This window comes from Carlito syrichta, unplaced genomic scaffold, assembly GCF_000164805.1.
Source record: "Carlito syrichta isolate Samal-C Ts95f unplaced genomic scaffold, Tarsius_syrichta-2.0.1 Scaffold288045, whole genome shotgun sequence".
Lineage (NCBI taxonomy): Eukaryota > Metazoa > Chordata > Mammalia > Primates > Tarsiidae > Carlito > Carlito syrichta.
Window position 1 is genome coordinate 198,931 of NW_007232141.1, and position 23,017 is coordinate 221,947.

At 42.7% G+C, this 23,017-nt stretch overlaps 1 protein-coding gene across 1 annotated transcript in view; it reads left to right on the plus strand.

Moving 5' to 3' along the window:
* PDZD2 (PDZ domain containing 2) overlaps window positions 1-23,017 on the plus strand; it is a 124,248-nt gene that overhangs the window by 78,718 nt on the left and 22,513 nt on the right. The window contains exons 14-18 of the mRNA XM_008053306.1: window positions 5,780-5,861; window positions 7,282-7,316; window positions 8,060-8,216; window positions 11,714-12,534; window positions 14,924-15,068. Coding sequence (XP_008051497.1) covers window positions 5,780-5,861; window positions 7,282-7,316; window positions 8,060-8,216; window positions 11,714-12,534; window positions 14,924-15,068 — 1,240 coding nt within the window. The remainder of the gene's footprint in view (window positions 1-5,779; window positions 5,862-7,281; window positions 7,317-8,059; window positions 8,217-11,713; window positions 12,535-14,923; window positions 15,069-23,017) is intronic.

Sequence of the window (23,017 nt, forward strand, 5' to 3'; positions counted from 1 at the left end):
CCTGGCTTGTCTTCAAATTTGAAGAGGAATATTTCCTTCCAAAGTTTCATTTAATTTTTCATTGGGTCAAAAAAAAAAAACTATCTTATCAAATGACTATCTCACACAATTTAAATATATGAAAATGAGATGAAATCTGGCTTGATAAACTAATTGCTTATTTGCAATTGTCACTTTGTGAATTTTGCTTCCATCAAAGTTGAGGGGGAAAACAAAGCCCAGCATTTCAAATAAACGATGATGGAGAAGTTACTTGTTAAGTTTATTCAGAACTGTGGAGGATCCTGTTTTTCTGTCTAATAGACTAAATTTTTAAATTTATGCTAGAATCTTTTCCATTAAGTGCTCACACAAATGTTCTTGAATCTACCTAAACAGCATAAATACATAGTGAAATTCTTCCAGCCGTGACATTTAGCTTACGTTCACATTTTCCAATACTGGTTTTGCTTGTTCTGCTAAAGACACGTTTTGAAAGTGGGAGTTCTTTCTTGGCTTATCTAATGTGGTGGGTTCCATCGGAGAGAAGAGAAACTACATGGCATCTTGCTCGAGCTAATGGGACATCCCAAACCACTGCAGTTCATCCCATCTTCTGGCTGTGAGGATACCCGTGGAATCTTCTGTTGAGGATAAACCGTGAAATAACCTTTTCTTACTCACACGTTTTACTCAGTAGGGAGGGAGGATTCTTCAAGTCTAAGGCTGGCAGCTCAGCCATAGGTACCGCCAAGCCCATATGAACCTGGTACTGAACAAAAGAGTCGGAGGCTCCATGAGGAGGCCCTGTGGGGAATTTGGGATAAATACGGATGTTGTCAAACAGGCAGGCTTCCAGGCATTGAGAGAATGGAACAGAGGGCCTGTCCTTCCCTGTCTCCCTCTAGACTATATGGTTCAGATCAATACTTGTCCTATAGTAATTTCATTACCTCAACATTTATCGAGTTTCTAGTGGGTGTCAGACAATGTCAACATACCAGGGCTACATGATAAATACGTATCTCTAAAATTTACAACCTAACCTGAAGAGGTCCTTCACTTGAAGTCCTTATAGGGACTTTATGAATTACACAAATTTGGGGTATATTTGCATTTGTGGATGAAGTCAATAGCTTGTGTCAAACTCTTAGTCATTCATGACCCCAAAAGTGTTAACCATTTTGTTAGTGTGAGGACATTACTGTTGTTAGATGAAGGACGAGACCCAGCTCAAAGACTTGGTCCTCTTCCGTCTAAGCTGTCCTTGACCTGAGCAGAATAGTACTGTAATTAAGGCCTAAGAACCGACAATTTTTTTTGTCAGCACCAGTGTCACACTCTTGACCCATACTGAACTTGGAGATTCTCATACTCCCTGAACTATTGGTCTTTGCTGTTATTTGCTCATAGAGTTGCCTTTAATTTTTGGAAGCTAATCACAGGACATTTCAGCAAGTTCAAGTCAACCCACTTTTTTTTTAATTTTCCTTTTTAATATCACAGAGACAGGGTCTCTCTGTGTTGCCTAGACTGGCCTCAAGCGATCCTCCCACCTAAGTTTCCCAAACTCTTGGGATTACAGGCATGAGCCACTGTGCCCAGCCCACTTTTTTTTTTTTTTTAATGCACATGGGAAAACAACCCTTGTTGAGCCCTATTTTTTGTTGTTTTCAGTACTCAATGTAAAAGTCTTTTAAAATGAGCTTATCCCTAACATTGTGATCAAGTTGTGTTTAACAAAATTTAACCTTTCCCAAAATGCTCACTAAGAACATAGCTCTTACCCATGCCTGTTCTGTGGCCACACCTTTTGTATTATTTAATTATATCCTGAATGTTCCCAGGCTGTTTTCCTTCCTTCCTCTCTCCCGCCTTCCCTCCCTCCTTTCCTTCTCTCCTGTCTCAGTCTGTTGCCCAGGCTGGAGTGCAGTGATGTGATTTCAGCTCACCACAGTCCCTACTTCCTGGGCTCAAGTGATCCTGTTGCCTCAGCCTCCCAAGTCGTTGGGACTACAGTTACACACTACCACAGCTGGCTAAATTTTTTATTTCTACTTTTATAGAGACAGAGTCCCACTATGTTGCCCAACCTGGTCTTGAACTCCTAGGCTCAAACAATTCTCACACCTCGGCCTCCCAAAGTGCTGTGATTACAGACATGAGCCACCATGCCTGGCCTTGAGGTTTCTTAATGGTATCGATTTTAGACTCTTTGTCATGTTCATTTGTTGTACTGTAATCCCAGTACAAACAAGTGCCACCGAGCCATGACTCTATGTCTTGATCTAGGATGTGACATCAGCAACAGTACTTGGACAAAGATCGCCATCAGACTGATTCAGAGTGAACTCCACCACTTTTTTCACATTCCTTTCTCTTATCTGTGTGCATTCTCAGAAATGTCTTACATAAAATAATTTTGAATATCATTAATATAAAATAAGTCCCTGCTTCCACCTTTTTGCATTTTTTCTCACTTGTCACATCCCATTTTTCTCCTTTCTGTTCTGTAGTCCTGATACCTTCTCTTAGGATCTATTCTACTTTGTTCTACTGCTGTCCCCCAGGCTCTTGGGTCACTTTTAACAACATTTTGCCTGAAGGTTACAACTAGAAAAGTTCCCAGCTCCTTCCTCCAGAGTCTCTGCTGGGCCTCGACCCTCCCATAGCACCTCCCTTCACTTCAGAAGCCCTCCAGCAAGCTGTGGCTGACCTAATACCTCCCTCAGCAACATTAGAGAGAGTTAAGTTTTCAGTGGTTTGCAGTCACTGGCTTCAAGGCATGTCTGCCTTCAAAATCCTTTCCAGCATAACATGGGTCGTGATTTGTTCAGAGGTCTAGTTCATCTCAGCCCAAAAATCTATGCCTATTTTGCCAATACAATCAAGCATCTAAATGGCATTTCAGTGCAAACCATCCTAATCCTGGTGGGCTGTGACCCTGTTGCACACGCAGGTAGATCCATGTTTCTAGCCACAGAAGAATGGTTTCTTCTGTGATCATGTTGGCGCTATGTCCAGCAAAACCAAATTTCAGCATCTGTTTGACGGGATTTCACATTTCTTCCTAGATAAACATGGTGTGCTTATTTGTAACATCATACTCTGTTTTTCTTTGGGTCAAGGTTCTATTTTATGTTTAATGTATTTTTGTACCACTTAGCCCAGCTTTTCATGCCAATAGTACATTTTGATACTGAATGTATGTGCTTGCTTAGTTTTCTTGTTGTTCCAAAAGAAACACCACAAGGATTTCTTTTCTTCTGTTTCTCATAACGTCTGGAGCAGTGGCTGCCCAACCGGGCTATTTAAACCTTCCAGGTCTAGTCAGGCTGCGATTTGGGCCTGCTGGAATAGCAACTTTTAGCTCATGTTAAGTAGAAGAAAGTAACAGAACTCCATTTTTCTCCTACTTAGAAAAACAATTGCGAACATTGAAAGTCTAGTATCAAGAAAAATAGCAACCACTGTTTTAAGCTGATGTTTTCCCTGGCTCATTTATACACAATTATTCTTTACCTTGTGGAGGGGTGTGTGTGTGTGTGTGTAAATGTATATGCCTGTTTATGTGTATATAAAGTATTACATAAAGGTCATGATGTGATTATGATTTATGTGTTATATTAAGATGCAAGACTGACTCTTGTATAGAAATATTTATTTGCTTAAGACAGATTGCTATGCTTACCCAAATATTCCTTATGCTAAATATTAGTTTAGTACACAAGATTACCACTCTAAGTTTAAAATAGTCTTACCTTTATAAAAGGAACTCTAAGTTTTCTTATTATTTTTAAAAATATACATTTCAAAATATGTCAGGCTTTTAAAAAACTTCCAATGAATAATGACAGTTAAGAATAACAACTGAGAAGAAAATCCATGAGTCTGCCATGATATTAATAAATATAAAAAGAATAGAAGAGTTATAAAAATCATTATTTTGAAAACTTCATACTAATAATTGATCCAGATAAGAGTAATCAATGATGCTAAAACCATGGGGTAAAAATATGTCAGAGAACAGGATATTTACAAACTGTTCCTTCACAAATTATTCACTAATGACTAAAAACAAAAGCTTCCAATGCAATCTGGCAAATTCCATCCTCATCAAGAAATGAAAGTTATCGTCACCCATTATAAGACACATGGACTCCAAGTGCCTCTAGATGCACTGAGAAGGAAACCATTTTTATAACTTTTCTGCCAAAAAATGCATAATCTGAATCTAAGCATGAGGAAACTATCAAATAGATCCTAATTGAGGGTTTGGATAAGCCTGGTTCCTTCGAAAATATCAGTACCGTGAAAGACAAAGGAAAGTTCAGGAACTGTTTCAGATTAAAGGAGACTAAAGACATATGACAACTAGATTCTGGGTTGCCAAAGCCAATTTTTAAAATAAAGCATTACTATGCAAATAAATTGTTCCATGACAGTCTGCCTCAGGTCTACAACAAGAAGCTCTTGTACCAAAATGTGAATCAGTTACATCACTGTACACACCATTTGCTTCAGTTGACTTTTTTTTTTTCCCTCACAAGACATGTCTTTTTGTTGTTTGTTTTTGAGTTAGAGTCTCACTTTTTTTGAGTTGGAGTGGCACACAGCAGCCTCAACCTGCTGGGCTCAGGCAATCCTTCCACTCAGCCTTCCAAGTAGCTGAAACTATAGGCAAGTGCCACCATGCCTGGCTAAATTTTTGATTTATTGTAGAGACGAGGTCTCACTAAGTTGCTTGGGCTGATCTCAAACCCATGGGCTCAGGCAATCCTATCACCTCGGCCTCCCAAAGTGCTGGGATTATAGGTGTGAGCCACCACACCTGGCCAAGACATTGTTGATGAAGAAAGCTGTGTGCTGATTTGCATTCTGGAGAAAGATCCTTATCTCATCACAGGCTGACATCACACTTCCTGTGAACTATTTCCACCCTATGCGTACACTTTGAGTAGTACTTCTAAAGGACAGTATTGGAACAGTTGACTAAATTGGAGGATGAAATGTATATTAAATAGCCATCAATGTTAAATTTCCCAAATTTGATAATAGTATCATGGTTATTTAAGAGAATGTCTTTGTTTTTAGGAGATACATGCTAAAATATGTACTGGTGAAGGGTCATAATGTCTGCAACTTACAAATGATGTAGCAAAAAATTTTAACTCTTTGAGTGTGTTATGTAGAGAGGACATGTGTGTAATGTGCCAAAATGTTAAAATTAGTGAATCTGGCCATTACCTTACTAGACTCTGGTGTGACCATGTGCTCTTTGAGCTGTGGTTGTCACCATGTTTCCTGTCTTTAGCCCCCTTCCTTACCTTGAGGAGGTGAATCTCTTCTTTCTCTCTAATTTACTTTTTAAATACACTATATTTTCTAATCTAAAAAAAAAAATTAGTGTATCTACATGAAGAGTATGCTATACTTACATACTTTTACATGTTTTATGTAGAGATAAAAATTCCTTGAAGTTTAAAAAAAGAATTAGAAGTGAGTTTTCTAGAGAGAGGTACATATAAGCCACATTGCTGGTAATCACAGCACTTGAATGTTTTGCTTAACATACGTGGGCACCGATTGAAGGTCTTGTTCTGTGTGCACTGCTTGAAGCAATCCATAACCCAGTGTCCTGCCTACATGCCCTGAGTCACGGTTTCAGAGAATGGTCATGACCTTTGGCCCTGTGATATGCCTCTTTATCAGCACTTAGCTCTGACTCTGGTCCTAGCTATTTTTATTGGGGGGAGGGAAAAATAAAGCCATCTAATTTGTGCTTTCTACTGAAAATCAGGTTTCTGAGCAGGAAATGGATGAAGTGATAGCACGCAGCACTTACTTGGACAGCAAGGAGGCCAATTCCTCTCCTGGCTCAGGTACTGGAATTGCACATTTTCATCCAACATTCAGAAGAGTTTCTCATTAAGTTCACTCACGGGGCACTCCCCAGTGCAATATTATTGGATTCTTAGTAATTATCAGGTTTGGCAAAAGTAGCTGCTGAAGAGAGTCTATGCTTTCTCTTGGCTGCTGCTTTTGATTTCTGCAGTTACCAAATGTGCCTCGTTAAAGATCTAATCATGCATTCTTCTTATACTACTCTCAGATAATTTGCCAAAGTGAGTTAGAAGCATTTCATGTATTGATGCTCAATTCATCTGAAATGCTACTTATGAAATGAAATGATGACCAAAATATCAGTAGTTTGGTAGATGCAGAATATTACCCATCCCAAAACCTGAGATTTCTTTCCACGAATTTTAAAACGTCAATTTAAAGAGGGTAACAGAGGCAGCAAAAATCAGGATATCACCCTTAAGTGGAAAAGTTCAGGCAGAGAAGGACTGAGATAGTAGGAATTTCATACGAATTTAAAATATGAAGCACATGGAAACCCAAAGGGTCTCTTCAAAGGTTTCTGAGTGTGAGATTTTACTGATGTTCAGATTGATGTCTGGGAGGAAAAGGAATTGAGACATGGGTTACTGGTTGTCAGAGGAAAAGGAAGACAGAGGTTTTTGGCAATCATGAAATGCACTGATTATTTGCATTCATAATTAATATATTTAAAGGAGGCATGCCCATGATATTCTTTCTTTATCCAGTTTATTATCCGGACCTGCCTGAGAGCTGTGTTCTCATAAGTCCAACCTTTCTGCCCAGTCATCATAAAAGAGAGGATTACACCATGGTCCTCAGGCCCATGGCCTCTTGCTCATGGCTTTTCATCCTCTAGTTAAAAACTAAAATAGATATTCAACCCTCTCCTCAGTTCTTTCATGAGCTTCCTGGTCAGTGTTTATTTTTTCCTTCTTTAAACCTTTCAGCAAATATCACGGAGCACTTAGTAGATGCCAAGTACAATGCCCAGCACTGTGGGGTCAGACAGTCAACATCTCTGCTCGCTATAGATTATTAACCGACTGAGGAAAGGAGATGATACACATCCACTCTTAATTAAATGACACTCTGTCTATGGAAATAGATGCGTGGGTAGGGAAAAATACTTTGGAAATTGAGAAGAAGAAGCTACTTCCAACTGGGATCATCAAGTAGCTAGGAGCATCTGAGTTAGGGCTTTGAAGCATCAGAATCATGATGGGAGAGGGGTTTAGGGTTGGGTACCCAGGTAGACTGCATGCGTGTCTACACCCGGGCACACAACCCGTCAGTGCCAGTCAAGCAAAAGGAGTTTTATTTAATACGTTTGGCATCTCCTTTTTTAGTTAAGGACGTGAGCCTGTTTGTGATCTGAACTTCACTGTATGACAATGTGGTGAATTTTCCCCCCAACAGGTACCCCCTTGAAGAGTCCCTGTTTTGCAAAAAGGGTGAGTCAAGGTGCACTGTTGCCTACCTCTCTTAGCTGGACCACAGACTGATTCCTGGAGCCCTCAAGTAAAGCCTGAAGGCCCAGTTCCTGTTTCTATCCATGAGTCTTTTTTGCCAGTAAATAGCAACAATGCTAATTGGAGAAGAGATGCACAAATGTGTGTTTCATGTATTAATTATTCATTCAGGAAAAGATTAGTGCAACAAAATTAGAAAACTGATCTAGAGTTTGCAAAATAACTTTTCAAACTGCTCCATAATCAAGCAGCTCTAGTTGGTTCTTGCGACTTTAAGAAGACTGTGGCATCTTCCTTAGCTGGGCTCTCCTAAGTCCCAATGGGTCAGAGTGCAGGATTCAGGCTCCCCTGGGTTTTGTTCCTCAGCTGGCTGGACCAATTGCCCTGGAATTGCTTTCTGCTTTCCTGTCCCATCCCCAGTGTTTTTCCAGGGATAGTTGATCTGCTGCTGTGGCTTTTCTGATCATTGCCAAAGATTTGTCGTGTCCCCCACCCCCACCACCAAAAAAATCTTAAAAACATTATCTGGCAGCATTCACATTTTTTATTCACTAGTTGTCAATTTCACCATCCTAAAGTAAGCAGAGGTGTGTGTTTACCACCACAGATGTTTCCAATGACCGTGGATTAAAACAAAGGGTTCTTGGAAGGATAGGAAGTAATTGCCCTTTAAAATCTGCTTTTGGTGCATCGTCTTAGTCCTCTGACGTTTTCTTCTTCCACAGGACTCCCCTATTTCTGAATCTGACCTCTCCCAGTACTTTGTCCAAGAGGTCCCTGGCCCCTTGTCAGACTTCACGGTGGCCGGCTCTGAGGATGAGGATCGCCCAGGAAGCGGCTGCAGCACATTGGAAGACAACAGCCTGCCTTCCGGCAGCTCCAGTAAGCAAGAGGGCCCTGGAGGGCCCTGGGCTCTGCATTCCAGTAAGCAGTGACTAGTTTTCACCTCCATGCTGGAGGCTACAGAGGCTTAACTACCCTGGTGCTATAATATTAAAAAAAAAAAAAAAACTGGAAACCATTCCTCTGGTTAAGTAGAAACCTCCTAATATGCTGACTAAATACAGAGTTTACTCGTGGAAAATACAGCCACTGTCAATGACTGACCACTCAATTATGCAGTAAATGGGTTGACACCCACATTCTATACCCCGTGGTTGGTAGTAACTAAACCGGATCCCTTTTCATTGTCATTTGCTTAATGTAGTCTTGATTTTTTTTTCTTTTGAGACAGAGACTCCGTCTGTCACCCAGGCTGGAGTGAGTAGCACCATCATGGCACACTGCAGCCTTGGACATCCTGAACTTAAGCTATCCTCCTGCCTCAGCCTTCTAAGTAGCCAGAACATGCGCTACCAGCTATTTTTTTTTTTTAATTTTTTATAGAGACGGGGATCTCCCTAGTTGCCCAGGCTGGTCTCAAACTGTTGGCCTAAGCTATCCTCCCACCTCAGTTTCTCAAAGTGCTGGAACTACACACGAGCCAACTGCCCAGGCAGTCTTGATTTTTTTTGTTTTTTGGGTTTTTTTTTTTGAGTTGGAGTCTCACTCTCTCAACCAGACTAGAGTGCAGTGGCTGCTCCCGGCCACCGCAGCCTCGACCTGATGGGCTCCAAAAATCCTTCCGCCTCAGCCATCCAAGTAGCCGGAATTACAGGCGCGCGCTACCACGCCCAGCTAATTTTTTGATTTATTGTAGAGATAAGATCTCACCAAGTTGCCCAGTCGGGTCTCAAACCCACGGGCTCAGGCAATCCACTCACCTTGGCCTCCCAAAGTGTGGAATTACAGGCTGAGCCACCAAGCCCAGCCAGTCTTGATTTTTATGGTATCAAATTTGAGTGGGCAACCTGATGCCATTATATTTTAGAGAATCTCAGCCATATTTCAGGTCCCTCACTGGCTCTAACTTAATTCTTTTTAGAAGATAATAAGTAAAAGATTGAGAACTCTTAAGAGATAGATATTGTCTTTTTTCTTTATTTTTATTTTTATTTTTTATTTTTTTTGAGTTGGAGTCTCACTCTGTCGCCCAGGCTGGGGTGCAGTGGCACTCTCACAGCCACCTCAGCCTCGACCTGCTGGGCTCTGGCGATCCTTCCGCCTCAGCCTTCCAAGTAGCTGGAACTACAGGCACGCGCTACCACACCCGGCTAATTTTTTTATTTATTGTAGAGATGAGGTCTCGCCAAGTTGCCCAGGCTGGTCTCAAACCTGTGGGCTCAGGCAGTCCTTTCACCTCAGCTTCCCAAAATGCTGGGATTATAGACATGAGCCACCGCACCCAACCGATATTGTCTTTTTTCTTTTCTTTTTTTTTTTTCTGAGTCAGACTCTCACTGTCACCCAGGCTGGAGTGCAGTGGCACCATCACAGCCCACCACAGCCTTGACCTCCTGGGCTCAAGCGTTCCTTCCACCTCAGCCTCCTGAGTAACTGGGACCACAGGTGCATGCCACCATGCCCAGCTAATTATTTTTTTTGTAGCGACAAGGTCTCACTATGTTGAATAGGCTGGTTTTGAAACTCCTGGGCTCAAGCGATCCTCCTGCCTCAACCTCCCAAAGTGCTAGGATTACAGACGTGAACCACGCCTCACCGTGAACCACGGTGCCTGACCCATGAGCCACCAAACCTGGTCTAGAAACAGAAATTTTCAAGAGGTTGTTTTTTTAAATCTCTACAATACATCAAAAAAAATTAGCCGGGTATGGTAGCGCATGCCTATAATTCCGTAATTCCGGCTACTCGGAAGGCTGAGGCGGAAGGATCGCCGGAGCCCAGCAGGTCGAGGCTGCGGTGGCCCAGCCACTGTACTCCAGTCTGGGCGACAGAGTGAGACTCCAAGTCAAAAAAAAATCATCTCATTGATTATCTGCTCAAGATACTATGCAGTAATCTGGTGTGAACTGCACAGATTTCTTAGACTTCTTTCTCTTGGTGAGGTTTTTTTTTTTTTTTTTCCTTGAGTCAAAGTCTCACTGCAGCCTCCACCTCCTGGGTTCAGACAGTCCTTCCGCCTCGGCCTTCCAAGTAGCTAGAACTATAGGTGTGTGCCACCACACCTGGATAATTTTTTTATTTATCGTAGAGATGAGGTCTCACCAAGTTGTCCAGGCTGGTCTCGAACCCCTGGGCTCAAGCAGTCCTCTCAACTCCACCTCCCAAAGTGCTAGGCTTGCAGGCATGAGCCACTGCACCCAGCTCCTTTTTATCTCTAATCTGAACAAGAAAATCCCTCTGTCTTAGGAGAGGCAGGCAGTGACCACCCTGACTCAATTGAAGCCGTTGATGGGTTTACTTTGTTCTGATAGAAATATTTCAAGATGCAAGCACTTCTCATTTTTCACTATATTTAGCAGGATATAAAGAGTTTGCAGGGCTGGGTATGATGGCCCATGTCTGTAATTCTAGCACTTTGGGTAGCCAAGGCTGTAGAATCACTTGAGGCCAGGTGTTCAATAGCAGCTTTGGCAACATAGAGAGGCCTTGCCTCTACCAAAAAAAAGAGTTTCCAGAGCAGCCATGTTTTCTTTCCTTCCACAGTTGGCATTGCTCTAGACTATCTTTGAGTATTAAGACAGTTCGGAGCCAGGCTCGGTGGCTCAGCCTGTAATCTCATGCCTTTGGGAGGCTGAGATGAGTGGATTGCCTGAGCCCGCGGGTACGAGACCCGCCTGGGCAGGCGAGACCTCATCTCTACAATAAATCAAAAAATCAGCCAGGCATGGTAGCGCACGCCTGTAATTCCGGCTACTCGGAAGGCTGAGGTGGAAGGATTGCAGGAGACCAGCAGGTCGAGGCTGCGGTGGCGGGGAGCAGTCACTGCACTCCAGTCTGGGCGTCAGAGTGAGACTCCAACTCAAAAAAAAAAAAAAAAAAAAAAAAGACAGTTCGGGCTTCATTTACTGTGTTCCAAGAAACCACATACTTGTAATCAAGCCTTTCTGCAGATGAAGGAAGGACTTCAGATAACAAAAAGGCCCATGTATGCGGGATGTGTCATCAGTCCTGGGCATCATTCTAGAGAGGAATTTTCAGCAGCAGTATTTAGATTGAACCCCAACAATGTTAGACATCATGGACTTCAAAGAATCATATGTTTCTATCTCCAGACAACACGTGTTGAAGTTAAACAATCCAGAGGTTGGAATTTAAGGGGGAAAAAAAGGATAGGCCAGCAGGAAAAAGAGAGAGAGAAGCTGATTGTCCACTTTGTACAGCTCCCAAAAAGCCATGTTGTCTAAGCCTAATATCCAGTGGCCAAAGGTTGTGTGTCTGCCATTAGTGACTATGGAAATGCTCTTGTGTTATGATGGGGATAGATTGTAAGACCACAACTCACTTTCATGTCACTTTTATCTCCCCTCCCCCACCAGCTCACAAGGAGCCAGGAAAAGCCAGGGCCAACAGTCTTGTGACTCTAGGAAGCCAGCGATCCTCTGGGCTCTTCCACAAGCAGGTGACAGTGGCCAGACAAACCAGTCTCCCTGGAAGCCCACAGGTCCTCCGAAATCCTCTCCTCCGTCAGAGGAAGGTAGGCTGCTACGATGCCAATGACGCCAGTGATGAGGAAGAGTTCGATGGAGAAGGGGACTGCATTTTACTCCCAGGGGCCCTCTCAGGTCCCAGCCGGTCTCTGACAGATGAAAACTCTGGGCATATCTCAACGACCTCTTCCAAGGTCATGGTTGTCAGCAATCAAGAGGAGAAACCTCAGAAAACACTGGTCAGTAAGGCCTCCTCAGTGCCACTCCTGGGTAGCTCAGTGAACTTAGAGGAAAGTGTCCCAGGGGATATGGTTGGCACTTCCTCCCATGCAGCCAACCTGCTGGACTCTGCAGAGGCCCCCAGAGGGTGCCCTGGAGGCTCTTGGAAGAAGGAGCTGTCAGGATCAAGTAGTTCACCCAAACTGGAGTACAAAGCCCATACAGACACCCAGAGTCAGCTAAGCACAGAGAGCTCCAGTTCCTCTCAGAAGAATGAAGGACTGGGGTCCAGGCACAGACCAGTGGCCCGGGTCAGCCCCCACTGCAAGAGACCTGAGGCTGAGGCTGAGGCTGAGGCCCAACCCGGCAGCTCGGAGACGGTGAACCCAACTGGCAGAGCCAATGAACCATGCAGCGTGGACTTGAAAGTCCAGGCCACTGCCGTCAAAGTGACCGTCCCTGCTTTCCAGGCAGGTGGAATTATGGAGAAGGTAACTTTCTCTTAGTTACTTTGACTCATATTGTATGAACGTGGAGTCCGTGCGAAACGTGGAGTAACCTACCCAAAGGAAGGGATAGTGATGGGAGAATTCTCTCTCAACAGTCATGCTCTTAAATACATAGATAACTTGGGTGCTTACTGATGTGTCAGCAGATTGTTAGTCAGGAGATCATTTAGCCAGGAGATCACCTGCACACAGTGCCCGTGGGTGATGAGGGAAAGACAGTGGGATGCGGGTCAAGTAAAACCCAGTGTCTCATACCAGCTCCGCTGACAAGCTGGCACGAGTTGTGTGCCGACTTGGACAAGTGTTTGAACCTTTCTGAACCTCCGTTCTCTGGGCTGCAAGATCGAGATGGAGCTCTCTGCCTTGGTCATGTCACAGAGGTGGAGTGACCATCACACGTACGTCAGGGGTGACTCTCCAGCTGATGAGGTTGTGAGTGAGCCTTATTGCTTCAGAATTTCCTCAGTGGTTATTATGCATAATTATGGCTACTCATACCCCTGTCGTGTCACACACAATAACGGGTTTGTCTTCTCATAGAAACTGAAAATGCATCCATTTCAGTGCAGGTTAGTATCGTATGTTACTACTTGGTTACACATATGGGAGAATTATCAAATTGTTCATTTTGTAAAATGCTGATACACCTCCACTTTAGCAAGGAAAGAGTAAGAGAAATTAATGTTTACAATATCGTCAACGTAAATATAACCCCCCTCTCTGAGATGGCTTATAGTCATATTTGTAAAGCTGTGTCTTCAATATATAAATATATCTGTAAATAGACCCAGAAAATGTCAATTCATAAAAACTACACTAAGCAGAAATCTTTTTTTAACCGTATTAAAAAAAAAAGTAGAAATGAACAACTTTTTCATCCTCTTCTAAAATCATGTCTTACCGCCAACCAGCACATGTGTTTTAAAATATATTTCTTGGCCATTAGGTAAGTTCCTTCTTTTAAAAAGCATCATCAACAAGTTTTAGGTAACTATATGAAGCCAAATCAGGATTTTTATTTATAGTAATTTATATCTATTACATTAAGAGCTTGCTTGTGTAATTCTGAATTCATATTCCCAATAAGGATTTCTGAGCAGTACTTAAAATTTATCTAAAATAATGCAACTTTTCTCATAAAAATTTTAGTTCCAAATTTGATTTTATTTATAGAAAGAAAATAGAATGCATTGCCGTAACGCTTTTATCCTCAACACATTTACCCTGGAAGAAAAACAAAAAAACTTTCTCTTTTGGTAAATGGGTTATCTTCTGTTTTCATTTACTACTTTTGAAAAATCGAGGTGAAATACTATAAAGTAAAATTAATCACTTTGAAGTGTAGTTTATTGCACTTAGTATATTCACAATGCAGCACAATTAGCCACTCTATGTAGTTCCAAAATTTGCCTACTGTTTTTTACATTTATGCCTCACCAGTAAGTGGAACTGAGTTAAACCCTGTGTAGGTTTCCCTCAGCTGGCAATTGACATTTTACAAAACAATTTTTTTACAAGAGATTCTGAAAGACGCTCATCCCTTCCACCTCTTTCTTCTGCTGCCCCCTGCGGGTCACTTGGTGATTTATTCACACAATGGATAAATTTCAAATAAATCCGATTTAACTGTTTAGTAAGTTTTAGAATTTCTTTGCGTTGGATATTAGATTGAAGAAGGGAAGAGGAAGTAATGAACACTTGGCCAAAGTGAAGTCTTGGAATATTAAATGTCAATTTCATTTATCCAGATAAGTCTTCTGCCTCGTTGTTGAACTAACTAGTTGATTTCATAGTCTATCTCTATGCAATATAGTAACAATGCCTCACATTTCTCTAGCTTTTTGTATGTTACATATATAACTGCTCTTATTTTATCATCTTTTTTCCTGAGTTGGGGTCTCACTCAGACTGGAATGCAGTGGCACAATCGTGGCTCACTGCAGCCTTGACCTTCTGGGCTCAGGTGATCCTTCTGCTTCCATCTCCCAAGTAGCTGGGACTGCAGGTACACACCACCACACCCAGCTAATTTTTGGTGTGACGTAGAGACCAGCAATCCTCCCACTGGGATTACAGGCGTGAGCCACTGCTCCCAGCCTGTTATCTTCTTTTAAATTCTATGAGTAAGACTGTTCAGGTTGTATCATCCCCATTTTAAAGTTGAGAAAACTGAGGCTTGAAGAAGAATGACAAGACCATGCAATTCCTAGCAGACTTTAAACCCAGAATCTGAATCTGCTGGCTCCTGGTCCAGGGATTTTTTTTTTCCCCTTACTTTCCCCAAACCAGCTCTCCTCTGCATGTGTTATTGTCTTGTGAGATGGAAAACCTGAAAGCTTTTTCCCATGACCTGTGGTTGTCATTGTGCCAGGAATCTCTGGGCAAGCTGACCATCGGAGATATCCGTGTCCCTACCAGCAGTGGGCCAGCCAGCGCTCTGTCCCACCCAGATAGCAGCTACCTCACAGAGAACCTGCCCAAAACTGCACCAGAGCAGGGGCAACAACCCGTCACTGGTAAGATGATTTTATTATTCATCAGACATAAAGATAAGGAGGGTAAATGCCTTCATAGAAGCATCACACGTGGGTAAATTGGGGAGGAGGACTTTTACACAAATGGATGCTTTTTAATGTTGCCTGCATTAACCACTTTACTAGATCATTGTGCCTTAACTCCTAGTTTTAATTCCATGTTGAATATGTTCATTTTCAGTCACTCCACACTATTTAACTATTTTGGAACACCAATGAGACAGATACAAAATGAATCAAGGAGTTCACACCCTGCAGAATCTCAACACTCTGCCTCTGTGAAATCAAATGCACTGAGAAGTGGCAGTAAGAACCTCCACAAAGGGAAAGTAAAACAATGTTTTAAAATTATACATAAGTATTGATGGGAGATGGAGTAATAAAATAGAAGATGAAATCATCTCAGCATTTATTTGGCTACCCATTATCTAGCAGTGTGCAAAACAATATTGCAAACACGATTTTTAATTAACTTTTTTTTTGTTTTTAAGTCAGGGTCTCACTCTGTCATCCAGACTGGAATGCAGTGGCACAATCACAACTCACCAAAGCCTCAACCTCCTGGGCTCAGGTGATCCTTCTACCTCAGCCTCCCAAGTAGCTGAGACTATAGGCACAGGCCACCATGCCCAGCTAATTTTTTTTTTTTTCAGAGATGGGGTTGCCCAGTCTAGTCTTGAATTCCTGGGCTCAAGCAGGTCTCCCACTTTGGCCTCCTTAAGTGTTGGAATCACTGGCGTGAGCCACCATACCTAATCAAAACATGATTTTTTAAAAATCAAGCTGGGTGTGATGGCTCACACCTGTAATCTTAGCACTTCAGGAGGCCAAGGCAGGAGAATGGATTGAGGCCAGGAGTTTAAGACTAGCCTAGCAGCATAGCGAGACTTCATCTCTACAAAAAAAAAAATTTTTTTAATTAGCTGAGCACAGTGGTATGCACCTGTACTCCCAGATACTCAGAAGACCAAAACGCAAGGATTGCTTGAATTTGAGGCTGCAGTGAGCCATGATTACACTATTGCATTCCAGTCTGGGTGTGACAGAGCAAGACTCTGTCTCTAAAAAGCATGAATAAAATAAAACAGAAGGAAGTGACTTTGCTTCCCTATTAGTGGAGATTTTTAAGAAAAATTTGGTTTCTAAATTTGCACTCTGGAGGAGAGGACATTCTTCTCCATGGCTGGTGATCACCGTGATCTCCCTTGTCAACCTTTGTGGGAGTCTGGCAGTCTGAGGCACTTGCTTCCCGAGTGGCCAGCAAACCATGGTCGAAGAGAGAAACAAGATCACCTTGTTTGTTAGGCCTGTCCTATACATTAAGATGTTGAAACCACCGAGTTTCCACCTTGATAACTGCTCACAGAAAACAAATGCAGGCCCCTGATGTCTTTGTTTTGTGATCTGAGGCTCTATTCCTCGATCAGGGATGAGGTTGTTACTATGATCTCTGTTCTGTCTTTCGGGTTTACATTCACTCGCTGAACAAACATTAGCGGGCATTGTTGGTTTGCAATTTGACTTCACTGCAAAGTGTGTTAACTTACAGGGGTTTTATCTGAGGGTGATGATGTTACATTGAGGCAGCCCTCGATGTCACCATTCAAAGTAAGGCTTCATGCAAGGCCAGCATCTTCATACATTTTAAGAGTGCATGTTGTACATAGCAATCCTCTGGGTGTTCCCTTGAAATCCATATTTGCTTTGGGATGAAAGGGGCAGCAAGGAATTATTTTTTTCACTGAGACCAACATCTTCCTAATTGGCAACCTCGTGCAGAAAATTATTTCCTTTCTCACCCCCTGAGGGATTTCTTATTCTAGGAAACCCAGTTTTTCTGAATACTGAGGGTTGATACCTTAAGTAAATGGTGGCTGGGCATAGTGGTGCACACCTGTGATCCCAGCACTTTGGGAAGCTGAGGCAGGAGGATCGCTTGAGCCCAGGAGTTCGAGACCAGCCTGGGCGACACAGCGAGACCTTGTCTCTACATAAAAAAAAAAAAAATTCAAAAAATTAATCGGGTATGGTAGTGTGCAACTGTGGTCCCAGCTACTTGGGAGGCTGAGGCGGAAGGATCGCCTGAGCCCAGAAGGTCGAGGCTGCTGTGAGCCGTGATTGTGCCGCTGCACTCCAGCCTGGGCGACAGTGAGACCCCGACTCAAACAAACAAGCAAAAAACATAAATGGGTTTATGCATATAAAGTCCTCTTGTGTTATATTGAGTGTAGAGAAACATTTGGTCTCCTGCCCCCAGCCCCTCAGAAGAACTGCCTGCCCCGTGCTCCACAGCGCTTTGTGCACCTCTGTGACAGCATGATCCCCGCGTGCTGCTGGTGCTGGGTGCTCTTCTGTCTTCCCCTCTCTGGACTTCCCACAGGTAATGAGCCTTGAGAAAGGAACGACTCTGTGTCTTTGGCATCTGCTGAGTAGCCGATGAATGCCAGTGCCTGGAACTGATTCTGTTTAATGTACCGTATATATTATAAATAGAAATAGAATCATGTCTATTTTTGCTGTGAAAATGACAATTTTTTTATTTTATTACTTAAATATACAATATTTAAGTAATCTGTAGCTAACGTATTGAAACATAATATATTGGCGGTCATGTCATGCTTAAAGGTCCTCATTTTGAGGCTTGATCATTGAGTTGCCGTGACACGCTGGCGCCTTCTATGGCTTTTGGGGTGTACAGTATTGGAAGTGTACAGTATTTTTCAGTGTACTAAAAAATTATACCCGATCCCTAAACTATTTTCGAGCTTCTGCCTCCTTTTTGTAGATTTTTCTCTCTCCTTCTCGATTAAAAGGCTAGCTGTGACCAGTTGGTCCTGATGACAGCTTGATGCCAGTTGCATCTCTTCTTCCAGGTTGATTACAAATAGCTCAGCTGAAGCCAGGTGCCGTGGCTCAAGCCTGTAATCCCAGCATTTTGGGAGACTGAGGCAAGAGGATCGCCTGATCCCAGGGGTTGCCTGATCCCTGGGCAACTTGGTGAGACCTCGTCTCTACAAATCAAAAAATTTGCTGGGCATGGTGCCGCATGCCTGTAGTTCCAGCTACTTGGAAGGCTGAGGCAGAAGAATTGCCTGAGCCCAGCAAGTCGAGGCTGCAATGACCATGAGTGTCACCGCACTCCAGCCTGGGCGACAGAGTGAGACTCCAACTCAAAAAAAAAATAGATTAACTGCTTTCTAACATGTAGGATTGAAATATCTAAAAGTGCATCATTGATCAGAGATGAACACCTTACCCTTTTAAAAAAATCTTCCTTAAAATTCTGAAATATATACATAACATGGTAGTTAAGCACATGAGTACCATATACGGGCTGCCTGGGTTCAAATCCAGGTTCCAAAATTTGACCAGGGAAGGGACCCTGGATTAATCACTTATGTCCTAGGCTGCCCACCTCGTGGGGCAATTGAAGAAGAATCAACGACATTTTCGTATAGAGCACTTGGGACACTGTCTAATACCTAATATGTTCAATACGTTATATTTTATGTGTGTATGTGGTTTTCCTAAAAAACATGTATGCATGTATATATCTGCCTAGTATACAATATGCATTCAGTAAGCCATATGTATGTGTGTACACATATACACATGATTTACCTAAGAAAGATTTTAGAAAGGAATAAAGATCAACTTGCTGTTTACCCAGGAGTAAGTGACCAACCGAGGTATCATTGATTGTGAGTGTAGATTTTGAGATTCTATTTAGCTTTCTAGCAATGACTGGCACTCTTTTAATGGTTGGCTCTTAGAAACCAGAAAAAGGAGGAGGTGGTGATGTGGAAGAGCCGTCAACGCTGTTGTGAGAAAAGCCATGAGCCCCATGGGGAGTGTGGACACCTTATTTGTCACTACATTTGAAATGACTCTGTTATGAAAGGAATACATGTGTATTATTAAAACTGAGGAAACTGCAGTTGAGAGGGGAAATTTTAAAGACAGCATAAAAATCACCTAAGCCACAGAGAAAACCTGTTAATATTTTGGTATGTGTCCCTCGAGTCCTGTTGTGTGTATGTGAGTATGTATGAAATAAATATGTCAGTCACTGTCCTGTGCTTTGCTTTTGCTTTGCTTTTTTTTTTTTTTTTTTTTTTTCTTTTTGCAACAAAAAGACCGCGGTGGTCACCAGTACCTCGCAACCTTTTTTAACCTCATACATCCAGAGATAATAATCTCTGAGCAGCCTGCTGGGACCAGCGAGACTGCCCCTTGCCCACATGACTGGTGCCAGCCCTAGCAGACCAGCCCACCTACTGATGAGTCAGGGTTTACCACACCTGTAGCCTGCGCTAGTTCTTAGGAAGCTGCCCCATCTCACCTAGGACATCATGTGCAAAAGCTTCTTGGGCCTTCCACCCTGCAGATGTGCCATAGTTCATTCAACTTTCCTCCCATTATTGAACACTTAGAAGGTTTCCAAAGGAAGGATTGTTTGAGAAGGTGACCCCAAAGACTGCCTCAGCATAACTTCATCTCCCTTAAATAAAGCCATTTTAAGTTCTACACTTTGCAATAAAGCCAAACTGGTAACATAAATTGCCTGTTAGGGTTTGTTCAGAAAGTGAATTTTTTTTTTTTTTTTTAGTCAGGGCCTCCATTGCCCAGGTTGGAGTACACTGGCAATATCATAACTCATTGCAGCCGTGACCTCCTGGGCTCAGACCATCCTTCCACCTCGGCCTCCCAAGTAGCTGGGACTACAGGCGTGCCTCCACACCTGGTTCATTTCTCGAAGTTTTGTAGAGATGAGGTCTTGTTATGTTGTCCAAGCTGGTCTCAAACTCCTGAACTCAAGCAGTCCTCCCACTTCAATCTCCCAAAGTGCTGGGGTTACAGGCATGAGCCACCGCACCTGGCCTGAGGGATAAAATTGAAAAACAGCTTTTAAGTCCCCTCCTTTCGTCTCATTGGTACTTTCCCCCCATATTTGGTGTCAGCAGAAGTAGGAAAGTTATGCTTAAGGGAGTTCACACAGATTTGAATCTGAGCAGACTTCTTCCCTTCCACACTGGGCCTGAAAGGTTCTTACAGGCTCCAGGGGTATCTTGATGATCCAACCTTGTTGCCAAGGGCTTTCTATACAGTGTCCACATAGTTAGGGTTAGGCAATGGCATGGGCTGTGGAGCCCGCTTCCTGGGGTGACCCCAGGCTCTACCACCAGTGAACTCTGTGACCTCTGGTACATTGCTTAACCACTCTCCTCATCCTGGCATAACTGTTGGGAGGAAAACTAAATGCGTGGAAAACTCTTAGCACAGTGCTAAATACTTCATTATTGGAAAAATTCAGCTAATCATGCTAAGTTCTGATATTGAGTTCTTAGTTATTCACATAGAAATGTTAGGAGGTTAAAAATATGCCATTAGGATGATTTTATGTGAGAGATGACTGGGTGCAGTGACTCATGCCTGTAATCCCAGCCCTTTGGGAGACCAAGGCAGGAGAACTGCTTAGGACCAGGAGTTCAAGCTTGGGCAACATAATGAGACCTTGTCTTCATTTAAAAAAATAATAATAAAAGAATTAGCCAGGTATGGTGGCACACACCTGTAGTCCCAGCTACTCTGGAGGCTGAGGTGGTAGGATCACCTAAGCCCAGTATGTCAAGGTTGCAGTCAGTAATGATCTTGCCAGTGCACTCTAGCCTGGGTAGACCGAGCAGGACTCTGACTCAAAAAAAAGAAAAAAATCCTATGTGAGAGATGTGGAATAAACATAATATTTGGGTAGACACACTTCTCAGATCCAGAGCTTTCATGTGACTGAGTTTTTTTTCCAACCTCTAACCCCCATAGTTCCTTAAGAAATAGCTGTGTTACTTCTTATGCCAGTTCCTAAGAAAACAGCTCTGTTCATTCTTAGACCAGCTTCTTTTTCTGGTTGCATGATGCTTTGTGTCAGAGGTGGACAGATTAGCCAGGAGGAAGCAGGGCCTTATGAAGAGTCACTTCCAGGACAGAGTGACTCTGGCCCTTACCTCTTGGATGACTTGACTTTCCACTGTCCCTGACATGCATCACCTGGTCCCACCCCCTGAGATCTCACTCTGTTTCTTGCATCTCTGCTTTTATTCCATTGACCTTTTTTCTTTTTCTTTTTTTTTTTTTAAGTCAGAGACTCACTCTGTCACCCAGACTGGAGTGCAGTGGAATGGCACACTCACAGCCACCACAGCCTCAACCTGCTGGGCTCAGGCAATCCTTCCACTTCAGCCTTCCAAGTAGCTGAAACTACAGGCATGCACCACCACACCTGCCTGATTTTCTTTTATTTATTGTAGACACTAGGTCTTGCTAAGTTGCTCAGGCTGATCTTGAACCCCCAGGCTCAGGCAGTCCTCGCCCAAAGTGCTGAGATTTTGGGTGTGAGCCACCACGCCCAGCGGAACTTTAACTTTGTACTCACTGACCAACCTCTCCCAATCCTCTCCTCCCCACTCTCCTCCTCTTGTAACCACCATTCTCCTCTCGATTTCTGTGAGGTCAACTTTTTTAGATTCTGGATATGCGTGAGATCATGTGGTGTTTGTCTCTGTGTCTAGCTTATTTCATCTGACATACTGTCTTCCAGGTTCATCCATGTTGTCACAAATGACAGGATTTCATTCTTTTCTATGGTTGAATGTATTCCATTGTGTGTATCTACTTTGTTTTCTTTATGCATTCATCTATTGATAGACACTTAGGTTGATTCCATATCTTGGCTACTGTGAATAGTGGTACAGTAAACTTGGGGTGCAGACATCTCTTTGACATACTGATTTCATTTCCTTTGGATATATACCTAGTAGTGAAATTACTGGATCATATGGTAGTTTTATTTTAAATTTTTTTGCAGACCTCCATGCTGTTTTCTATACTGGCTGTACTGGTTTACATTCTCACCCACTGTGTGTAGGGTTCCCTTTCTTCCACGTCCTTGCCAACACGTGGCATCCTTGGTCTTGTGGATAATGGCCATTCTACCTGGAGTTGAATGGCATCTCATGGTGGTTTTGATTTGCGTATCTTGATGATTAGTGGTGCTGAACTTTTGTTACATACCTGTTGGCCATTTGTATATCTTCTTTAACAAGTATCTCTTAAGGTCTTTTTCTCGTTTTTAACTGGATTATTTGTTGGTGGTTTTGTGTTTTTGTTTTGCTATTGAATTATTTGAGTTCCTTATGTATTAAGATATTAGCCTCTTATCAGATGTATAGTTAGCAAATATTTTCTCCCATTTTATAGGCTCTTTTTTTTTTTTTTTTTTTTGAGTAGGAGTCTTACTCTGTTGCCCAGGTTGGAGTGCAGTGGCATGTTCATGGCCACCGCAGCCTCGACCTGCCGGGCTCAGCCTTCCAAGTAGCTGGAACTACAGGCTCGCACCACCACATCTGACTAATTTTTTTTTAGTTTGTCGTAGAGACGAGGTCTCGCCAGGTTGCCCAGGCTGGTCTCGAACCCCTGAGCTCAGGCAATCCTCACCCACCTCCACTTCCCAAAATGCTGGGATTACAGGTGTGAGCCACCATACCCGGCTGTCTTCATTTTATTGATTGTTCCTTACTGTAAAGAAAGAAGTTTTATTAGTTGGATGAAATACCATTTGCCTGTTTTTGCTTTTGTTACCTCTGCTTTTGAGGTCTTATCCAAAAGACCCTGCCCAGTCCAATGTCATAAAGTGTTTCCCCTGTTTTATTTTAGTGTCATAGTTTCAGATCTTACATTTAAGTCTTCAATCCACTCTGAGCTGGTTTTTGCATGTTGTGAGAGATAGGGGTCCAACTTTATTCTTCTGTGTGTGGCTCTCCAGCTTTCCCAGCACCATTTGTTGAAGAGACTATTCTTTCTCCAATGTGTGTTCTTGGCACCTTTGTCAAAAATCAGTTGCTATAGATGCATGGATTCGTTTCTGGGCTCTCTAT